General features: G+C 46.2%; 1 protein-coding gene across 1 annotated transcript in view; it reads right to left on the reverse strand.

The window, feature by feature from the left end:
- Positions 1 to 431: 431 nt before the first annotated feature.
- Positions 432 to 19,063, reverse strand: part of LOC119372435 (uncharacterized) — a 23,898-nt gene continuing 5,266 nt past the window's right edge. Inside the window, exon 2 of the mRNA XM_037642913.2 lies at positions 432 to 2,922. Coding sequence (XP_037498841.1) covers positions 2,402 to 2,922 — 521 coding nt within the window. The 3' untranslated portion in view covers positions 432 to 2,401. The remainder of the gene's footprint in view (positions 2,923 to 19,063) is intronic.

The following is a 19,063-nucleotide window of genomic DNA, read 5'->3' on the forward strand; positions in this document are numbered from 1 at the left end:
AGGAGGGGCAGAACAATTGTGAACATTTCCGACGCGCGCGAGCACGGTTTTCCGGCCGCTGTGGCGTTTTCGCTTTCTCCTCGCTTCTCAAGTGTGAATGCGCCGTACGCGTCTATAAGGCAATGTGGGCACCAGCGTAGCTGCCTACTGTGTTGATGCTGTGGCTGATGGCGATGAATTAATGCTGAGCCCTCTGTAATGAATGGGAAGCTTTAAACCACCCATTCGTTACGCAATTCACATGGTGTGACACCTGATCTTAGCACAAAAGCAGCGCGTCTCGTGCTACGAAACGACTGATACATATCGTGATCAGTGCGCCTATTTTCGTTTCTGTGGTGCACCTACTTATATTCATTTCAAGTGCAAACGACACTTTCACCGACACGACACACTTCAAGAATTGTAGCCAGTCTAGCACAACACGTTTTTTTTTCTTTATTTTCAATTTTTCTACAATGCTTTCCTTACACCAGCTATTTCAAACACAACCTCAGTAACTCAAACACAACGACAAACCCGTGAGTTGATTGCCCCGGCAATACTCGTTTCAACCACAACACCCCTTGTCGTTTATGTGCACTGCTGCGTTACCCGTGTTGCCATGCACAATGACGTTAGGCAATCCGGGCTAAATGATGTCCAGCACCTCAGAGTGCACTCAAGGCTTTCAGGACCGCGCGCCCTCGTCTGCATGCAATCTATATCTACCGTTTTCAAGCGTTTTGCTTAGAAGATGAGAGGCTGAACAAATTTATTTGCGTTTCAGGAAAGGAGGGGTATTCGTACCGAAGATGTTATTTTTTTATTTATTTACTCGTTGACACGTGCGAAACGATATGTGTGTACTTTCTGAAGTTATGTTTCATTTCGAGCTCTTACAAACGCTGCAACAAGCAATCTTTAATCTCTTCCCAGCATTTCTGTGCGAATCAATTCAAGGCAGACATTTCGATCTGCGCTGAGCCAATGAAATGCTGACTGCAATGCATGCGACTCCTGTGACGTCTGCGTTCCCTAATCCAAACGTCGAGCTTACCTTCCAGAGCTCTATACGTGTATATACATGAAAATACTTGTCATGCTTCTGGCCTATTATGCACGCTAAGTTGTGTCGTTTTGAACACTTAGTGATATAGTGCATAAGCAAGTATTATGTAAGAAAATTCTCGATTTACATCAATACCTCAGCCAAGCTCCTTCTGTGGATCTGTAGACAGTAAAGGTCGTAGAAAACGTTCCAATATAAAGCTTTTCTTCGTAGAAACAGACCTAGCCGCTCGCGCGTGCGCTACTGTTTTATCGTATTACCGTGTTACGGGAGATGTGCGCAGATGACAGCGGCAACACAGGTGGCGACTTCATGCGGCAATATGCTCCATTAGAATGCATTAGGAGCGTTCTTGCGTGATGGCCTTACGTTAAAAAAAAAGCGAAAATACGGCCTTACCGAAGGTCGAAGATATGCTACCATGTCACTAACAGACGAGCAAGAGCCCAGTCGGTCATTCCGACGAAATCTTCGTTTTGACGTGACGTCACAAGACCATGCTACCATGCAATTCGTGGCTGCATGTCGGTGCGCTGTGTAAGTAGTGCCACCAGATTCCACATATAAGGTGTTCGCGTTTTCATCTACTGGACAGAAGTACTTAAACACCAGTAGCATGCGGCTATCATCTTGTGGCGGTGTATATCATTGCAACTATCGCAAAGTGTTCGTATGTTATTACATAGACTAGTTAACGGTGTTCTCTTTTTTGTTTTGTTTTGTTTTGTTTTTAATGACGTACTGATAGTGGTAACAGGCATCACTGCGATATTTTTGTTGTTGTTGTTGCTGCGGAGAATAGTGAGGTCATATTGAAAAATGAATGAGCGTTTCTATCACACTATGGCTGAATATAACGCCATATGATGTAGCCGCCAGCGTTACTGGGCAGTTCCACCTTGCCCTCAAACTTCCTAGCGTTTGCGGATTATCGGGTCCCCGGAGGCGTCAACGAGAGCGGCAAGATTGGTAGCGCCATGCGATACCAAATGGGTAATTTGCAGTCTCCAAACGTGTTGTACTTGGCCGATGGCATAAATTTCGCGCTACGGCGTAACTGTCGACGCGTTGCCTTTTTAGATGTTCACATGACGACAACAGTAGTGGAACACGAAAACGTGCCTATAAGAGACAGTGGCAAGACGAAGCGTATATCAGGATATCACTACAAGCATCCGGTAACCCGCGATCACGCAAACGTCATCGCGTATGCCGAAATAACGCACACGCTAAACGTTTCTGCACTCCCGTATCACGTTGATACGATATGGGTAACCTGTATAGGTAGAGCCGAAACTCCCTAATACCGTAACGCTAACCGTAATAACTTCACCCTGTTTTCGGCGCTCGCTACGCGTCTTGCACGATGAGGTCGTGCCCCGCGTTGCTCTGCCTATCTGCCTTCTTGCTGTCGTAGTCTAAGCCGTCGTCAACAAAGATGTCTTTGGGTACAATGCCGTTGTCTTCATTGAGGTCTCGCGGTAAGTCGTTTCCTGTCGGCGCGTCCGAAACGACGTCCGGGCCCATCCTGTCCACCGCATCATGGGCGACGTCATCGAGCGGCGTGACGTCGTTGGCGTTGTCGTCCGCTACGACGACGCCGACTTCGCTGGCATCGTCTGTGACGACACCGTCTCCTGCGTCTGGCATTGGTTCGTCCGTTGTGACGTCGTTGGGAGGCTGCCGGTTGCCGTTGTCGTCGCCGCCGTCATCGATGGCGTCGTTTCCATCCTCTACGGGCGTCTCGGCGGCTCGATCGGCCACGGCTTCTCTGTCGTCCTTGTCGTCCTTGGGAGGATCTGGAGGCGTCAGGAATTCCGTTTCTTGTGGCGTTTCTGGTGGAGGCAGGAACGTCTCGGTCCCCGGAATATCTGCATACCAGAGAAACAATAAAGGAGCGATATTTTAAATACGGTGGGGCAATTAGTTATATTACAGAACACGTCAAACTTAATGGCTTGGAATGACATGCGGTAAGTAAAGCGGAGAAACAGGCTGTGCTTTTACGAAAGGACAGTCTTCTGTGAACGCTGCCACGTATAACATTTTGCAAGGTTACCGGTGTACATTTCTTATCGCATCGCCCGTACTCACAATTGCTGGCAGGATGTCTCTTGTAAAGAAGGATATCCTTTTTTTTTTTCGCTATGTGGAGCTTTTTTCTTTTTTTTCTTATGCTCAGCTCAAAGACAATTAAGATTGATGTCTATCAAAAAGCCGTCATAAGCTTTATCGCCCGCCTGCACCAACTCCAGCCCACAAAAATATGCGGGAAAATCATTTTTATTGATTTTTTGTACAACCGTTAAACTGAGACTGCCAAACTTTTTTGTTTCAGGGCAGCTTGCGCGCGTAGACTAGTCTGTCGAACTTAATGCGCCAAAATGTATGTTGCTGCTTATCGATCAGCGGTTAGCTCTAAGCTCGCGGCAAAGAGTCTGCACAGGAAAAGCAGAAACAAAAAAACACTTTGTGTCGGGCATGGTGGAAGCACAGTTTCAAGTCGATCCGATCTGTGCCACGCCGCGTAGTACGTCCATATACGGCGTCGCGCCACCAGTAAGAGTCGGACCGAGTTTGCTCGCTGTCGTGCCAGAAAAGGTCGTCGACCCCTGGCAGGGACTCAAACACGCGGAAATGAAAACCCGTACGCAAATTCTCCACCCACTCGCACCCTTCTTTCACTCTATCCCTAAACCATGCCTTCCCACTTTCCCACCATCGCAGTGAATGCCGCCCAGCTGCATGGTTTCGTTAAAGGAGTACACTTCCACAACGCGCGCATGGGTCTCCACCTTCGGCAATGCATTATACCCAGTCTTGCGTGTCCCGACCCTTTTCGTTCACTGGTTCATTCGCTCGTTCTGTTTTCTTGTTCCGTATCTTTCATGGGAACGCCAGACACGAGCGGCGTTTTATTGAACCGTTTATGCTCGCTTATATGTATATCGTCAGCGACACGCGATATTCAGTCGCGGCATTAGTAACAGCGGCTGGCATAGCGTGATCGCTTAAAGCGGAGTCGAACCGCTGGGAGCTCTCTTTCGAATCGATTCGTAGGAACGATGCGTCGCGCTCGAGAAAAAAAGAGCCTATTATTTGGGGATCGGGTCCCGTGATGCCCGGACAGAAGCTTACCGCCAATAACGTCTCTATTATAGCCTACAAAAGTGATGTCTGCTGTTTTACGTACGTCACCTTAGTGTCATCATCAGCATCATGATCAGCCTGATTACGCCCACGGAACTTGGTGTTGTATATTTTTGGTTAAAATACAAACAAGGCAGCAGTTCAGGAGGATGTGGAGGCTTGGAGAGATGAATGTTCCTGAATAAGGGGTGTCACTATAGAGCCGACGTTTAAGCAAGTGGTCTTGTCTTTTTCAAGGTATACCAACTTGCAACCTTCAAGAAGACAATACCACTTGCCTTCTTGACTACTTGATCAAGGATTTTGCATCCGTTCAAGCCTCCATTTTCTCCGAACTCCTGCCTATACTTAAGGGTGTGTTAGGACCGTTCCATGTCATGGCTGCAGAGCCAGTCCCTATAATCAAACATTCCATCCCAGGCAAAAGTATTGCCTCTGTGTATGCGTGCGCCTCTGACGAGACCATACATGCACTTCTATCATTTATTGTCTCCATGGCAACAATTCATTTGGTCTGTGTCACTCTGCGGCGTCAAAATATTGACAGCCTTTCGGCGCCGTCCCGCATGCGTCGCCGTTTAAAGCACGTCGATATCTGTGCAACGGCAGTGTCGACGTAGACGCGATGTGCGCGTGGTGCCAAAGGCGTTCATTAAGTTTGTTCGTCACCTGCTGTTGTCACTTTTCCTCGTTTCCCGAAGCGCGTTGTCCTGTCGGCGTATCTGAGCACGCTGTTCACTACCGGAAACACGCGTCAATTTTCGACCGGCTTGGTGACAGTAGCAGCGTACTCACAACCAAGCCAGCCTGTACGACCTGGTGCACTTGGTAGCCGTCTCTGGATGGCCGATTTCATTCATTTGACAACGGGCCGCTTGTATGGATGAATATATGTATACGTACGCGCTGGCATCTGTGATTGCTTGTATTTATGTGTTGAGCGGGAGCATATTTTTTGGGTGTTTGCCTGTCTTTCTAGTGGTGTTTGCGTGTATGCGTGTTTCTATGCCCGTGTTGTGTACACATGTTTGTGAGTGTTTGGGCTTCTGTTTGTGCGTCTGCACAATACGGCTTGTCAGCCCATGGATGTCGTGTGGATATTTGGATGTGCGTGCTAAGTGGATAAGTTTATTTCTGCGTATCCTGGCATGCGTGCATCTGCGCGTGGTTGTGTATTCGTCCGCGCGGGGCGTGAAAACCTGCGCGACAATGGTGACCGTATTGAATAATTCACTTCATGGAAAAGTTTGAAAGGCATTATGCAGGAAACAGAACGACATAATCACTTGTAACCTGTTATGTTGCCGTAGGGCGAAATGATGCATTAAGAAAAGCTTTACTCCATCTTACAGAAAAATTATAAGCAGGGAACGACGAAAACACTGCTGCAGTAAGAGGCTCGATATATTCAGAAATTACTGAGTAAAGAAAAAAAACGGGCAAGCAATGGCGACTCTTCATCAAAGGCATGCAGCAAGAAACGGGAATACGTCAGCGCAGGGTTTCACTGACTTTCACACGCGCTTCAACAAGCCATGCGGATAAATGCTTAAGTATGCACAGAAGATAAGTTAAGGAATTATGCACAAGACAGCCGCAGGTGATCGAGAAAGAGAACGTATAAAACAGTGGTGCAGTGGATATGCTGCTCGGCTGCTGACCCGAAGGTCGCGGGTTCGATCTCGGCCGCGGCGGCTGCATTTCGGCGCAGCTGAAACGCTGGAGGCCCTTGTACTGTGCGATACCTAGATAGTCAAAAGAACTCTAGATAGTCAAAATTACCGGAGTCCCTCCACTACGGTGTGCCTCATAATCCTACTGTGGTTTTCGCACGCAAAACCCGAGCTATTGTTATTAATGTTAATAGTCACGAATCGATGTATCGCGCGTTTTTCTACAACGCTTAAGTGGCTTTGTTGCGATTCTGCCATAAGGCACACAAAGTAAAGGGGGGCTGGGAAATAGGGGCAGCCATGGGCCATGGCTCCACGCTTTTGTGTACACAGTCTTACAAACAACGCCAAAACACACGGCCCACGTAGCAGTTATAATTCAGGGACCTTTTTCCCTATAGCCTCGCTGAAACACGCAACCGATATTGGCCTCGACGTCCAGCTGGTAACACATGGCCTGTACCGCGGACCACCGGGGAAGTGGCGTCCTTTTGTTCTTCATATGGGCAACGATCTTTCTTTCACACACGCGCATACACATACATACATACATCCATGCGTGTGTGCTTGTTATAGTTTTTATTGCTGTTAGCTTTGTTTGTTTCTTCCTAATTTTCCATCTGCTCTGCGCATTGCTACGTTTATTGTGTTGAAGCTGTCGAAATGGTTCGCGGTGTGCATGGCGTACGTGACCGGGAGATACTGACCGCTAGAGTCATTTCTTCATCAAAAGCTAGTGACATAGTAACGAGCAGCGTTCTGCAAGCTAGCAAGGACTGAGCTCGCCGTGACTCGTAGTCCAAAGAATACTATATCGCGTTATATTAATCAGTGTAAAGGTACTGTAAAAAGAAACGTCGCACCAAATTAGTCGGGTAAAATACTCTTTCAAAAGCGTGCTTTTGTTAATGTCGATGTGAAAGCTGCAATATTAACAGAAAACGAACATCAGAGTTCAATAATTCGACCTTCTCGCCGGAAATTCTAGCGCCTGCGAATTGGTGTGATGTCGCGGATCTCGATATCTCTTTTCGTATGTGGGTCGTTGCGATTAGTGAAAATTCTTCGTATTTCGAAAAATTCTGAGGCTGTGCATGCGGTAATCTCAGGGCGATCGCGTAGGCCGCGAGTGCAGTGGCGCGCAACAAAGCGTAGATGCGCGTGTAGCCGTTGCCACGTCATTGTCACCATTTTGTCGTCGTCACATCGCTGACGGAATATTATAATGTCATTAAAAAAAAGAACATTGCTTTGTGCATTCAAACAGACGTCATTACTGACGTCAACATACATTACGTTTTCAATATACAGAGATTTTTTTTTTCTAGAAAATAGCTTTTATTTTAAAAAATGCTACGACAGGTCAGGCTCCTGTCGTTTTAGATGCGAAGTATCTATGGCGTAGTTCAATCTGGTGGTGGTGGTGGTGGTGGTAGTGGTGGTGGTGGTGTGCGGCGTAACCACCCTTACTGCGCATGCGCGAACCCTCTACACACGCCTCCTCTCCTTTCCCCACACCCCCTCTCCACTTCCCCTCCCCGTCTCCCGATTTCCCCCTCTCCTCTTCCCCTCTCCCCTCCCCCTCCGAAACGCGGGCTCGACATGCCGAAACGCTGCTTCGCATCGCCTCATGGTCCCCTTTAGCGGGAGATGGTGCGATTTTTGCAGAAGAACGCTACGTCGAGGCGGAAATACTTTGACGCAGCTGAAGTGATATCAAAGTGACTCACAAAAACCCGTTTACTAACTTTTTAGTGATTCCTTTGAGGACAGTTGTTTAAGTGGGGAAGTTGCAGACTGTCGCAATTTATTGCGTACCCATCTTTTTAGAAATCAAAAAAGTTGCACGTAATTTGAGCTGCGCGACAGTGTCAACCAATACAGCAAAACTCATTCACCGGGTCTCACGCATTCGCTAAGACGACTTGAAGGCGAAAGCCTTTAGCGCCTTTGCTTCGATATAACGAAGCATACAGAGAGTATTTTATTTCGGCTATCATGATGGGCACTCTATATCGATGTCCTGCGTTAGCTAGTTAGCTATCAGCAATTAGTTTTGATAATTAGTCATTAATAATCAACACTCCCTAATCACACTACTAATCACCTAATTTGCGTTGCTTATCAGCATATAAAGACACAGTCGCTCGACGTGCGCTAATTAGTTATCACTGATTAATTTCGACAATTAGTCATCACTATTTAACGTTCACTAATTAACTTACGGCTAATTAATTGTTCTGATTATCCTCACATATATGCACAGTCATGCTTTCACTAGCTTTTCTAGGGCTTTAGCTCCCCTAGAGGTCACGTGGTCTTGTTTTGCTTCCCTTCTCACGTCGGCATTTCGTTCAAGGTCACGTTCGCATGGGGCATATAAGGCTTTCGCCCTAATAATTAAGAGTTACATCCGGTGTGCCGCGACCAACGATTCTCATCGCTTTGACAGCACTGCACCGTACTAAAAAGCCCAGCACACGTCGCCGTGTCCTACATCGAGGGACAGAATGGGGGAAAGCGTGAGGTTTTGGGGACACCTCTTCCCCGTAAGTCCTTTCCCCACGAGCCTTCTAAACTTGCGCTGACCTCTTCCGTCACTCTCTTCACCCCCTTTTTCCTCATTTTGTCGCTGTGTCTTTTCCATTTCGTTCCGCTCTGACCCTGAAAGAACTCGCGACGCGGCCGCAGTTTCGTGACCGCGAATTAGAGCACATCCGGTCACCCGTGTCATCGTTTTCGCCTGCGCCCGGCTGTGGGCGGCAACAAAGCGGCAAATTCTAACTAAAGTATAGAACAAGCGCTGGGAGAGGGGGAGGGGGGTACGCGTGGACTGACGCTCACGCTGCAAAGACCAATTTGTATCTCTGAGGTATGATTCGAGCGGCGCGAACGTACGGGTGGAGTTGAAATGGAATAGTAGGCACGTGTACGCCCCTTACATTCTTCTATCATCGTTTATCCTCTCTCTCTCTCTCTCTCTCTCTCTCTCTATATATATATATATATATATATATATATATATATATATATATATATATATATATATATCGTGTGTGTATGAACAAAAGTTATAGTGAACAACATAATTATTCTGACGTTTCGGCCGGGGACGACGTTGATAAAAGCTGCTCCCCGGACGAAACGTCATAGCAAGTGTTATGTTTTTCAAGGTGACTTTTATTCATATCATATTTATTCATATCAATGTATATACCGGGTGTCTCAGCCATCTTTAGCCAAAGGTTAAAAAATACAACATTAGAGGCAGGCGAGTGAAATCAGTTGCAAAGCCACCTTGCGCACTACAGACAATTTTTTGTTTTGTAATTAATTATTTTATTAATTACGATACGCTCGCTACAACTTGCACCGTCACGCACGCCAACTGGCTGGCGCAGGCCAAGAAACCACCGCCAACTTATCGGCCTACCGCTGCAACGGAGCCTGCGAGTCGCGGCCGCAGCTGATTTCGTTTGCTCAAACCACGGCTGAGAGCAGCACGTTCGCTGCCGCGCGAATGCGCTAGTCACATGGTTCTTTTCGTATTTCGCGGGCTTTCGTTGCAGCTTGGAAAAAATGGTATACGTGAGACTTTCTTTATCCTAAATGATGCAATGGGGGTTTCTGAAGACGCTCTCGAACTTTGCAAGCCGCATTTCTTGCCTAAAGTCAATATTTATCAATTTAGTTCAATAATCGTAATTAACAAAATAATTAATTACAAAAAGAAGAATTGTGTGTAGTGAGCAAGGTGACCGTCAGCAATTTGCGACTGATTTCACTCGCCTGCCTCTAATATTCTATTTTTTAACCCTTGGCTAAAGATATCTGGGACACCCGGTATATATTGTAGCCGGAGACAATGCATTAGACATTCGTATAGGAGGATCGGGGTTTGGCTTCGCATGCGCAACGAAAAGAAAAATGCGAGAAAACTCCGTGGAAAGATGTAGACCATCTTTTGAGCAGCTCACAAACACAACTCAGTCAATCCGTAAAATTTACACTACGCATCGGAAAATATTACGTAAAGCTTAATGCACATCAGCAGCGTGATCGTAGCGTAAAATGTTGTAAGTAAACAGTAAGTGATAACTTATACTTAACAACTTTCAAACGACAAGCATATGCTTTCAGCATTTTATCGCTCCAGCTAACGCCCTGGCATTGGCCACTAGCTGAGCGGATATGACGTCGTGGATTTGTGGCGACTGCAGAGGTTTGTCAGCCAGCACGCCTATCATGTTGCTCCAAACGCATATGATGAATAATGAAGGTAATACAGAGCGCACGACAGATGGGTAGTGTAAACAAAAGATAACACTCAACAAAATTAAGTATTTTAATGAGACCAGTTTCTCTAAGAGAGTTTAAAAGTGATTTCGTTGCGCCGCATGCAGAGACAGTGATCTTCCATAGGCCAAGAACATCTGCGCTCAAGGGCTTTCAGGTGGAGCCTATATCTAATTACTTGGCTGTCATCGGCTTGCAATTTCAAAGCATCGTACCGCAGAGAAACAGAGCGTGGAAAACTTTATACTTTATCCGTTTTAAACTGACCCAATATTGATTTATTATTTTTTTACAGCGTCCCTTTAACACACGCAGGCGAAGGACAAGCGCGGTAGGCGTCCGGTACACCTCACGACACCTAACTGCTAACAGCATCAGCATTCGTTCGCGAAAGCTGTACGCGAGCAAGCGGCGCTAGCACGTTTGTTCTCGGATGAGCGGCGGCGCGAAGCGGGACCACTTTTTAGTTCTTCCTAATTGTTTTGTTTTTTCTATAGCTTTCTCTATCGAAAAACATCAAAAATGCATGGCCGAACCGGCGTGGGCGGCGCGCACGTTTAATTGTTATTCCCAGCTGGCCTTTACACTCATTAGTGACGTTTTCTCGCTGTAGATAAAAGGTGCTTAGAACTCCCGATTGTGAGCGGCTGATAGTCGCGGTGCTGCGAGCCGACGTGGAAGGCATAACCTGAACAGCGTGAATCTCATTATTAAAGGGACACTAAAGAGCAAAACAATTTTTCTCATATTATTAAACTACTCTTTCACGACACCAAAAATACCACGCTTGCTGCAAGAAGACGCTTAGAAAGCGAGAAAACGCGCAAAAACAAAATGTGGGTGGCGACGCCACCTTGAAGTTTCCGCACCATTCACCGTGACGTCACATGTTTTGACGGCGCCTACTAGGGCCTACGTAGTTCCTAATCAGTAAAAATGAAGTACATTGTCCTCTGAGGGGGTCATAGACTTAACATACCAAGTTTGGGGCAATTTTGTTGAGCCAATGGCGCCAAAATACGATAAATACATTTTGGAGTCCGTGACGTCACGCGGGGACATTTCGGCGCGAAATTTAAAGATGAAACTTTGAACTTGATTTTCTCCTCTACTAATAAACCTATGATGACGAAATTAACGACATTAGAGTTCTCAGAGCACAATTTATCAATCTAAACCGATTCATTGTTTCTCTTTAGTGTCCTTTTAAGGCGATAGCCTTGAATGCATCATCAAAGCCGAAAAGTTACCGTCAGCGGCGTCAACACTTGTGATGCAAGAAATCATCACCATGTGATGACATTACCCTATGAAGTCGTCATGCCGTCGTAGGTCCCCAAAATTTGTGACGTGACTAAGACGTCGCATGATGACGTCATCACATCACATCGTCGCTTGGTCAAAGGTGGGCCGATCACGGAGGCACTGCAAAACCACGTGGGGTGCAGAAAGCCTTTAATTCCTTCAATCTCGGAGGCAGTGCAAAACCAGATTGGTTCGGAAAGCTTTCGGTCGCGGTCAATATAATCGACTGAGAAGGAAAAGAACAAGATGGTTTTCGCCTTGCAGTCGTCTTAGGCAGTTGTCAATGTCGTTAGTGTAGTTGGTTTCGTTGTTGTTGGCATAGGCGTGCGCAGGGAGGGGGGCGGCCGCCCCCGCCCCTAGTCACCTAAGAGGAGGGGACGCGAAACGTGCCCCGTACATTGACTTAATAGGGGGGGGGGGCGCTGCGATGAACCTTTGCCCACCTTCACCCCCCTGAAAGAGAACCCTGCGCACGCCTATGGTTGTTGGAGGTGGTTGTGCGGTTGTTTAGTTGCACTAGAGTGGTGGTTGTGTTAGTACTAGTAGTAGTAGTAGTACTAGTAGTAATTGTAATAGTAGTATATGTTGTAGTACTTGTAGTATGTATTAAAGAAGATGTCTTTTAAGGGATCGTTTTTCTTTGTTAAACACAATATTAATGATTACTAACGGACAATAATTCCAAGGAGAGTATAGGGTATGTTGTTTGTAGTAATTAGGATGTAGATGTGAAGAAAGTAAAGCGGACGAAAAGATAACTTGCCTCCGGCAGGGACCGAACCTGCGACCTTCGAATAACGCCTCCGATGATCTACCACTGAGCTACGGCAGTAGTCATCCTCCCGTCCACTTTATGGGGCATATATGTGCATTTAAATCTAGGAGTGTTAGTCAGCGCCGATCGCAGCCATTGCGGCGAGCGCGAGTGCAATAATGCCTTGGCATTATTGTCTGTTAGTTTTCATTAATGTAGTATATGTACTAGTTTTACGAGTAGCACTGGTAGTATTACTGCTAGTACCAGGGCATTGTCCTATTTGGGGCGCACCATATCGGCCTCTTCCAAAAGATCAGCTGAGAAGGGGGGAAATCGCTGTCTCAGACAATGTTACTAAAGCGGTTTTGGCTAAAAGAAAACTACGATATATATTTGTCGCATTCTCTATCAGCAAAAAGGAACCAAGAAGAGTGTGAATGAATGAATGAATGAATGAATGAATGAATGAATGAATGAATGAATGAATGAATGAATGAATGAATGAATGAATGAATGAATGAATCGTTTTCCAGTCCACCTGTTCCATTAGAACACCTTGAAAGTCAGTAACTAGTAATCAATGTCCAAAACATTTTTGTAACTAGTAGTCAATGTCCAAAACAACTATGTCGTAACTAAAACGACGTAAAACCTACGGTCCACAGTACGGCTTCGTTGATTTGCCCCGGTTCATTCACGTTAAAGCAAACATTTCGATCTACAGGAAGCGATCTATTACAAGAGACAAAGCTAGCGTTGTTTTCTTTCGTTTCTTTTTTATTTCTGTGGGCCAAATGACTGGAAGTCACGAAAGGTTGACGGGGACGGAACATTTCCATTGATACACGCGACAGAGTGAAGCTTTTGGAACTGTTTTGACACTGATTCGTTTGCCAGCAACCCGCCATGATGGTCTAGTGGTTATGGTGCTTGAGTGCTGACCCGTAGGTCGCGGGATCGCATCCCTGCCGCTGCGGCCGCATCTCGATGAAGGAAAAATGCTAGAGGGCCGTGGGCTTAGATTTGGGTGCACATTAAAGACCCCCAGCTGGTCGAAATTTCCGGAGCCCTCCACTGCGGCGTCTTTCATAATCGTATCGTGGATTTGGGACGTAAAACCTCCAACAATTTTTATTATCGTTTGCCGGCAGAGGTGTCCAATCAGTTCGGCTAACTTGGCGTTTTCTATCACGCCCTGGGTCAGAATGCCGTCGACGCAATTATGAGTTTAAAGTGACAGACTCCCGTGCATATAAAGTAATAAAAAGTGGGCTGTAGTTTGTAGGAGTTCGTTATAGAATGTTTTGATTGTGAATGTTTTGCATTATCTTGCACATGCGCTCTTGAGTCAGCTTGGGTGTAAACATACGGGTACTTCCTTTTCACCAATAAAAATGAGTGGCGAGTCAGCGCTTCTGTCTTCTACTTTTACGTCTTTGTTTGTTGTGTGTGAGCTGAAAGCTTTCCCTAATGAATTCCTGCGCATATCGCAGCATACCAGGTGAACCAATTCACTGAAGAAAAAAAAAGCGTTATTGAACTCACAGTCTCCACTGCGTAATGATTCACAACGCTCTGCTTGAAAACCCTTTGCACCTCTGTCAGGTTTGGGTTTCTTTTATTAGTTAATTTATTTTTACGCTGCGTCATGCCAGCGGCGTGAGCAATCGCGCACACAAGCACGAAGAAGAAGGAAAGCAAAAAAACGCCAGGCCTGCGCGGAAAGCGCAGCACAGTCACAGCGAAAGCTGGAAGAGCGGCATTTCTAGAGCCTGTTATAAGCTCTCCTGTGGCTACTAATACAGGTACATTAGCAACGTACCCACTACGCAACAAAGCGTAATTTTTGGGAAGTTGGGAAGCACCCAGCACGACATTATTCGTTGTTCTGCGGAGAAGCGAGGTACCATATGTAAGCGAGTTTGTTGATGCGGCGGTTGATGACGATGAATAATTATGGTTGCGCCCTTTGTAATGGGTTGGAAGCTTTAAACGACCCACTAGTTACGTAATGCATATTGTGTGACGCCCGGTCGTTATTTAACTGTCCCACCACGCTTTATAAGACACTTTAACCGGAGAAACGTAGAGCGAGAGAGAGAGAGAGAATTGACTTTATTGAGACCCTGAGGAAATGGATCATGGGAGCCTTATGGGCTTCCTTGGCAACCAACAGAAGTGCACTTGCGAGGAACCCACTACGCTACAAATCATTGTAATTTTTGAGAAGTAGGGCAGTAGGCACTGTGCCATTTTTCGTCATTCTACAGACAGCCGTGGTACCTGCTAAACGCATGTAAGGCATTATGCGCACTTTGTTGATGCTGTGCGTGATGACGATGAAGAATTATGGCAGAGCTCTTTGTAATGGGTTGGAAGCATTCAACAACCTACTCGTTGCGCAATTCGCATTGTGTGACGCCTGGTTACAGAATTCGCGTTGTGCGACGCTTGGTGCTTATTCTACTCTTTTACCACGCTATATTGCATATGCTAATGTGGTTCCTTCCCGACATGAAGCCTGTATAGGACCTTTTTGCAAAGCAGTTTCAAGCACCGGCATGGCTCAGAGGTTGAATACTGGGCTCCCACGCAGAGGGCCCAGGTTCGAACCTCGTTCCATCCTGGAATTTTTTTCTTATTTAGTTTTTTTTTTCTTATTTCGAGCGATACTGGTTACGGACACCGGCGGCGGCGGCGGCGGACAACTACGGCACCAAAAACGGCCGGTGAAATGATCTCATAACAGCTTTCGCTGTAAAAAAAAACAACAACAAATGAATCAGTTAACATGATCAGACTCCATATCCCACCCTATATGACTGCTGCTCCCAATGTTTAAGTTTTGCGGGACGTGTGCAGTTCTAGACCTAACCTTTTCGCACTTCTTCCTAGTGTAAAATCTGCGTTGTGCCATTGGCTCCTGTAGTTGGACACCCCCCCAACTCGCATCCTATCACGCCGCCAGCCAATCACCCACCTGATACGTTTGTGTAAACAGGTTTTGAGTCGTGTCTCACGCCTACGTGGTGTCACGAGTGATACGCTGCATATTCTGCTAATAAAAGGCGACCGTGTCCACAGTGACCACCCTTTCCGAGCGTTCGACTCCGTGGTTGCCAGAAACAACGATACGCTGTGCGACTCGATCATGATTCACTGTCATCCAGCCGGCCGCCCGACAATAATGACCGCACGACCAAACTCTCATTACGACGAGAGTTCATCTTTCACCGTGACTTCGGCAACCACGTGCATAGATTTGTTTTATCGTCCATAATTATCGTATACCACCTTTCTATCTGCTTGTTCGAGGCGATCCATTTCGAAAAACATTCAGGTTGCCAGGGCAGAGATTCATTTCAATATCGCACGCGAATGTTTCTTGTGGCGTTACTATCGCTGTGTTGGCACTTACCCTTTTCAATGCGGTTACTCAATGCGAACGTCTCTACCGCTTGACAGGCATACAACGCAAACATGAGGAAATGCATACGAGAAAACGCCTTCCCACAGCCGACTTTGCGGTGGACAATGGTATGATTTATTTCGCACACGCCTGAACTAGAGCGCTTACGGCGGGTAAGCTGCGAAAAAAAAAAAAAAAAACAGCGCTACAACGAACACCTCGTTACAGCCAAACCCAAAATCAAATAGTCGATAACGGTCGTTGGAACGAGTGTGGTCGGCTAGTTAGGTTACCGCTGGTTGTAGCTACATTTCTGTATCATATGAAGCTGTACTTTATGGAGTACCAGATAAGTAAACTCAATTTCCGTCATTATCGATTGCATGATATAGTCTAACTTATTCATGTAAATGCAGCAGGAAGCGTTTTGTTATCTGATGCGGATGCTGATAAAACGATTCCTTTGTTTGGGCGTCTTTTAAATATCAACTCCTGCGCTACAGCTTCGATCCTCTTGATGTAGTGCAGTAACATCGGCCGCATCATCGACAGCCGTATTCAGTAAAAAATGTTCCGAGTTGGGGATCACTCCTTATATGACTCCACGAAAAAAAAAAAAAAAAACAAGAAACGTTTGAGAATTATATGCTTATATCTGAGAAAATGCGGATTGTGCTACGTTCTAGTCTTTTTTTTTTTTTTTCGCCCTTCTGCGCACGAAAAATAGGGTAAAATAAGGCGAAAGAGAGAGAGAGAGAGGGGGGGGGGGGACCTACGCTGGCCAAGCTCTTATATAGACGCCGACTTCTCTCGTATTATGTCCCGCATGGAGATACACGTGCGGTGCGGTCATTACCGAGGCATATACCGGGCGGCCGTTCCCATGTTACGGCATAGTAAACCTCAGCACGCGCACGTACACTTCGAGCCGCCTTCATTCAGAAACGTCGTTACCTGTTTTTCTTTTTTTTTTCCTTCTTTATTTCCTCGTTACTTTCGTCTTCATATTCTGGTGTGTGTATCGCTTTGTCGCGAATGCAACTGAATGAAACTGAGACAGGGATAGTCTGGCTTTCGATGAGAGAATCCTAACATTGTACTTGCGACTGCGTTGGTAGCTGCACCTTCGTAGAAAGGGCTGTTAGATAGGCGGACTTTGGTATTCGGTCCGTCAGTCCTGAGGCCATTGTCACAGGAAAGTAGGTAGATACTACAGAGAGTATGGCGTATTTCTTGACGCGAAAGCCTTGGATGCCTCATCATACGCAAAAAGTGGCCGTCGGCGTCTGTGGCGGCATCAACACGAGTGATGCGAGAACTCATATATTTTGCCATATTGCAAAATAGTTCAGCAAAATTTCGTTTATAAAGCTGTGCAATATGTCTATTTGTTCGTTTGCTTAGAAAAAATGAGGTGATGACTTAGAGTACAGTGTTCTCTACAATGCGAGAACGGACACTGTCCATTAGTGAACCGTAATAATAAGCGAGCGAAGCTTGCCACGAGGACGACTGTGCGTTAAGCAATAAATTGCCATTCTGTTGCTGGGCCTTTTCTGTCCTTAATCCCGTTACTTGTACAGGGGAGCATGTATACAGACGCCCATATACATGCCGGAAGAATTCTCCGTTTTAACAAACAGCTTTCTCCCTCTCTTAAACAAATAAGAGTATTACGTAGTGTCAATGGTAAACCAGCGCCAATAGAAACGATGCACCAACCGAAGAAACACGCCCGACACGAAGACTAAGGCTTGATAACTCACATGCCGGTTAAAGTCCCGCCTATATCCTTTAATCTTTCGTCGCAGCAGTATACATTCAGTTCTTAGTCAGCGCTTGTCTTGTGTATTTCATCGCTTGCAAAAGGTCTCTATTGGCGCACGTTACCCATTTACGATCGCGCGTAACCAACTAGACAACGAACCGCACCTCCGCACCATATAGTGCAATGCGGCCTAGTTGTATGCAGCGTTCCCTAGACTTATCGTTATGTGGCTCTCATGAGACGACTTAGCGCCCAGAGTGTCCACGAAGCCAAGTTCAATTAATCAACAAACGTGAGCGCTACACGCGTCTTTCTAAATATTTATATTTAACATAGTGCAAAGCGCCAAAGCGATAACATAGTGCAAAGCGCCAGACTTGTACAGGTTAAAGTAACCGATTACAATTAAAATTACTTTCCTTAAAACGCAATTGGTTACAGTGGTCAATTACAGCCCCAGGAAAGTAACTGAGCAAATTCCAAAAGTGTAATCGATTAATTTTGCGTTACTTTCCTTTACAATTTTATTGCCGTAAAACACTAACACAAGTTTACTCAAACTGCAACGAATTACTGCGGCTTGCATGGTTGAGAGAAGGCTGGATGCTTTCGTGAAGGTTGGGTGGCTTACTGTGGCTTCTGTGATAGAGTTTTACGTGTTTTTAACGCGATAGAATTAAAGGGCCCGTGTTGCAGAAATTCCGGTGTCGGTGTCGGCGTCGTCGGTTGTGAGCCACAAATTATCATTGTAGGAGACCGAAAAAATGCCATAGATGCAAATAATAAAAACAATGTACCCGAGGTGGAATCGAATCCAGTCCTTCGGCGTGGCAATCAGGTGTTCTACCACAGACCCACGCCAATGCTTGGAACTGCACTGAAAGTAACTTTCATGCTTCATAAGCATACGCGTCCTGTGTACAGGCGTCACAGTACGAGATGCAATATCGCAGTACAACGTCGTCATCGGGCTTCACACCGTGTGAATTGCATAACTATACTCCGCGACAACTTTTCTTGGCACCACTGTGAAAGCTACAGAGCCAAAGTGCCTGCCTGCGCGCGCGCCAAGAAATAGTACCTATATTTATTTTCTAATTCGAAAAGTTACCTAGCTCGAATAAATAAAGATTTCTTCATTATAAAAAGAGAACGAGTATGGCAAGCTATTCATGAGAAATTGTAAACTTCAAGTTTGTTTCTGTCTTTATTTTTTGGACAGCGCCACGTTTTCCTCACGCCTGCACCACATATTCCTCACGCCTGCTCTCTCAGAGTCTCAGTAAACATGGCGTCCACGATGCCGCCTGAACCGTTGGGCCGTTGGCCTGAACCGTGTGCGGCCGCAAACTCGCCGTTTCGTTCTCCGAAGAAGCTGTACTCTAAATGTGACAAAAAGTGGCTATCAAACCAGACCACGCAAGTTATCTGCAATGTCATCGCTAGAGTGAGGCGCCGTCAGCGTGACTTGTCTGCAAATGCAGTGTGCCGGACTGTCGCCGAGCTCACCGGAGTGAGTGAGCGAACAGTCAAGCGTATCAAGGCTGAAGCTCTGCGGGCCCCACTTGCCTCCCCGAAGCGCAAGAAATTGAATTTCTCGGGCCAAATTGAGAAGCGCATCACCGGCAAGACGCGGCTGCTGCGCTATTACACG

Source organism: Rhipicephalus sanguineus, chromosome 10 (genome assembly GCF_013339695.2).
Source record: "Rhipicephalus sanguineus isolate Rsan-2018 chromosome 10, BIME_Rsan_1.4, whole genome shotgun sequence".
NCBI lineage: Eukaryota > Metazoa > Arthropoda > Arachnida > Ixodida > Ixodidae > Rhipicephalus > Rhipicephalus sanguineus.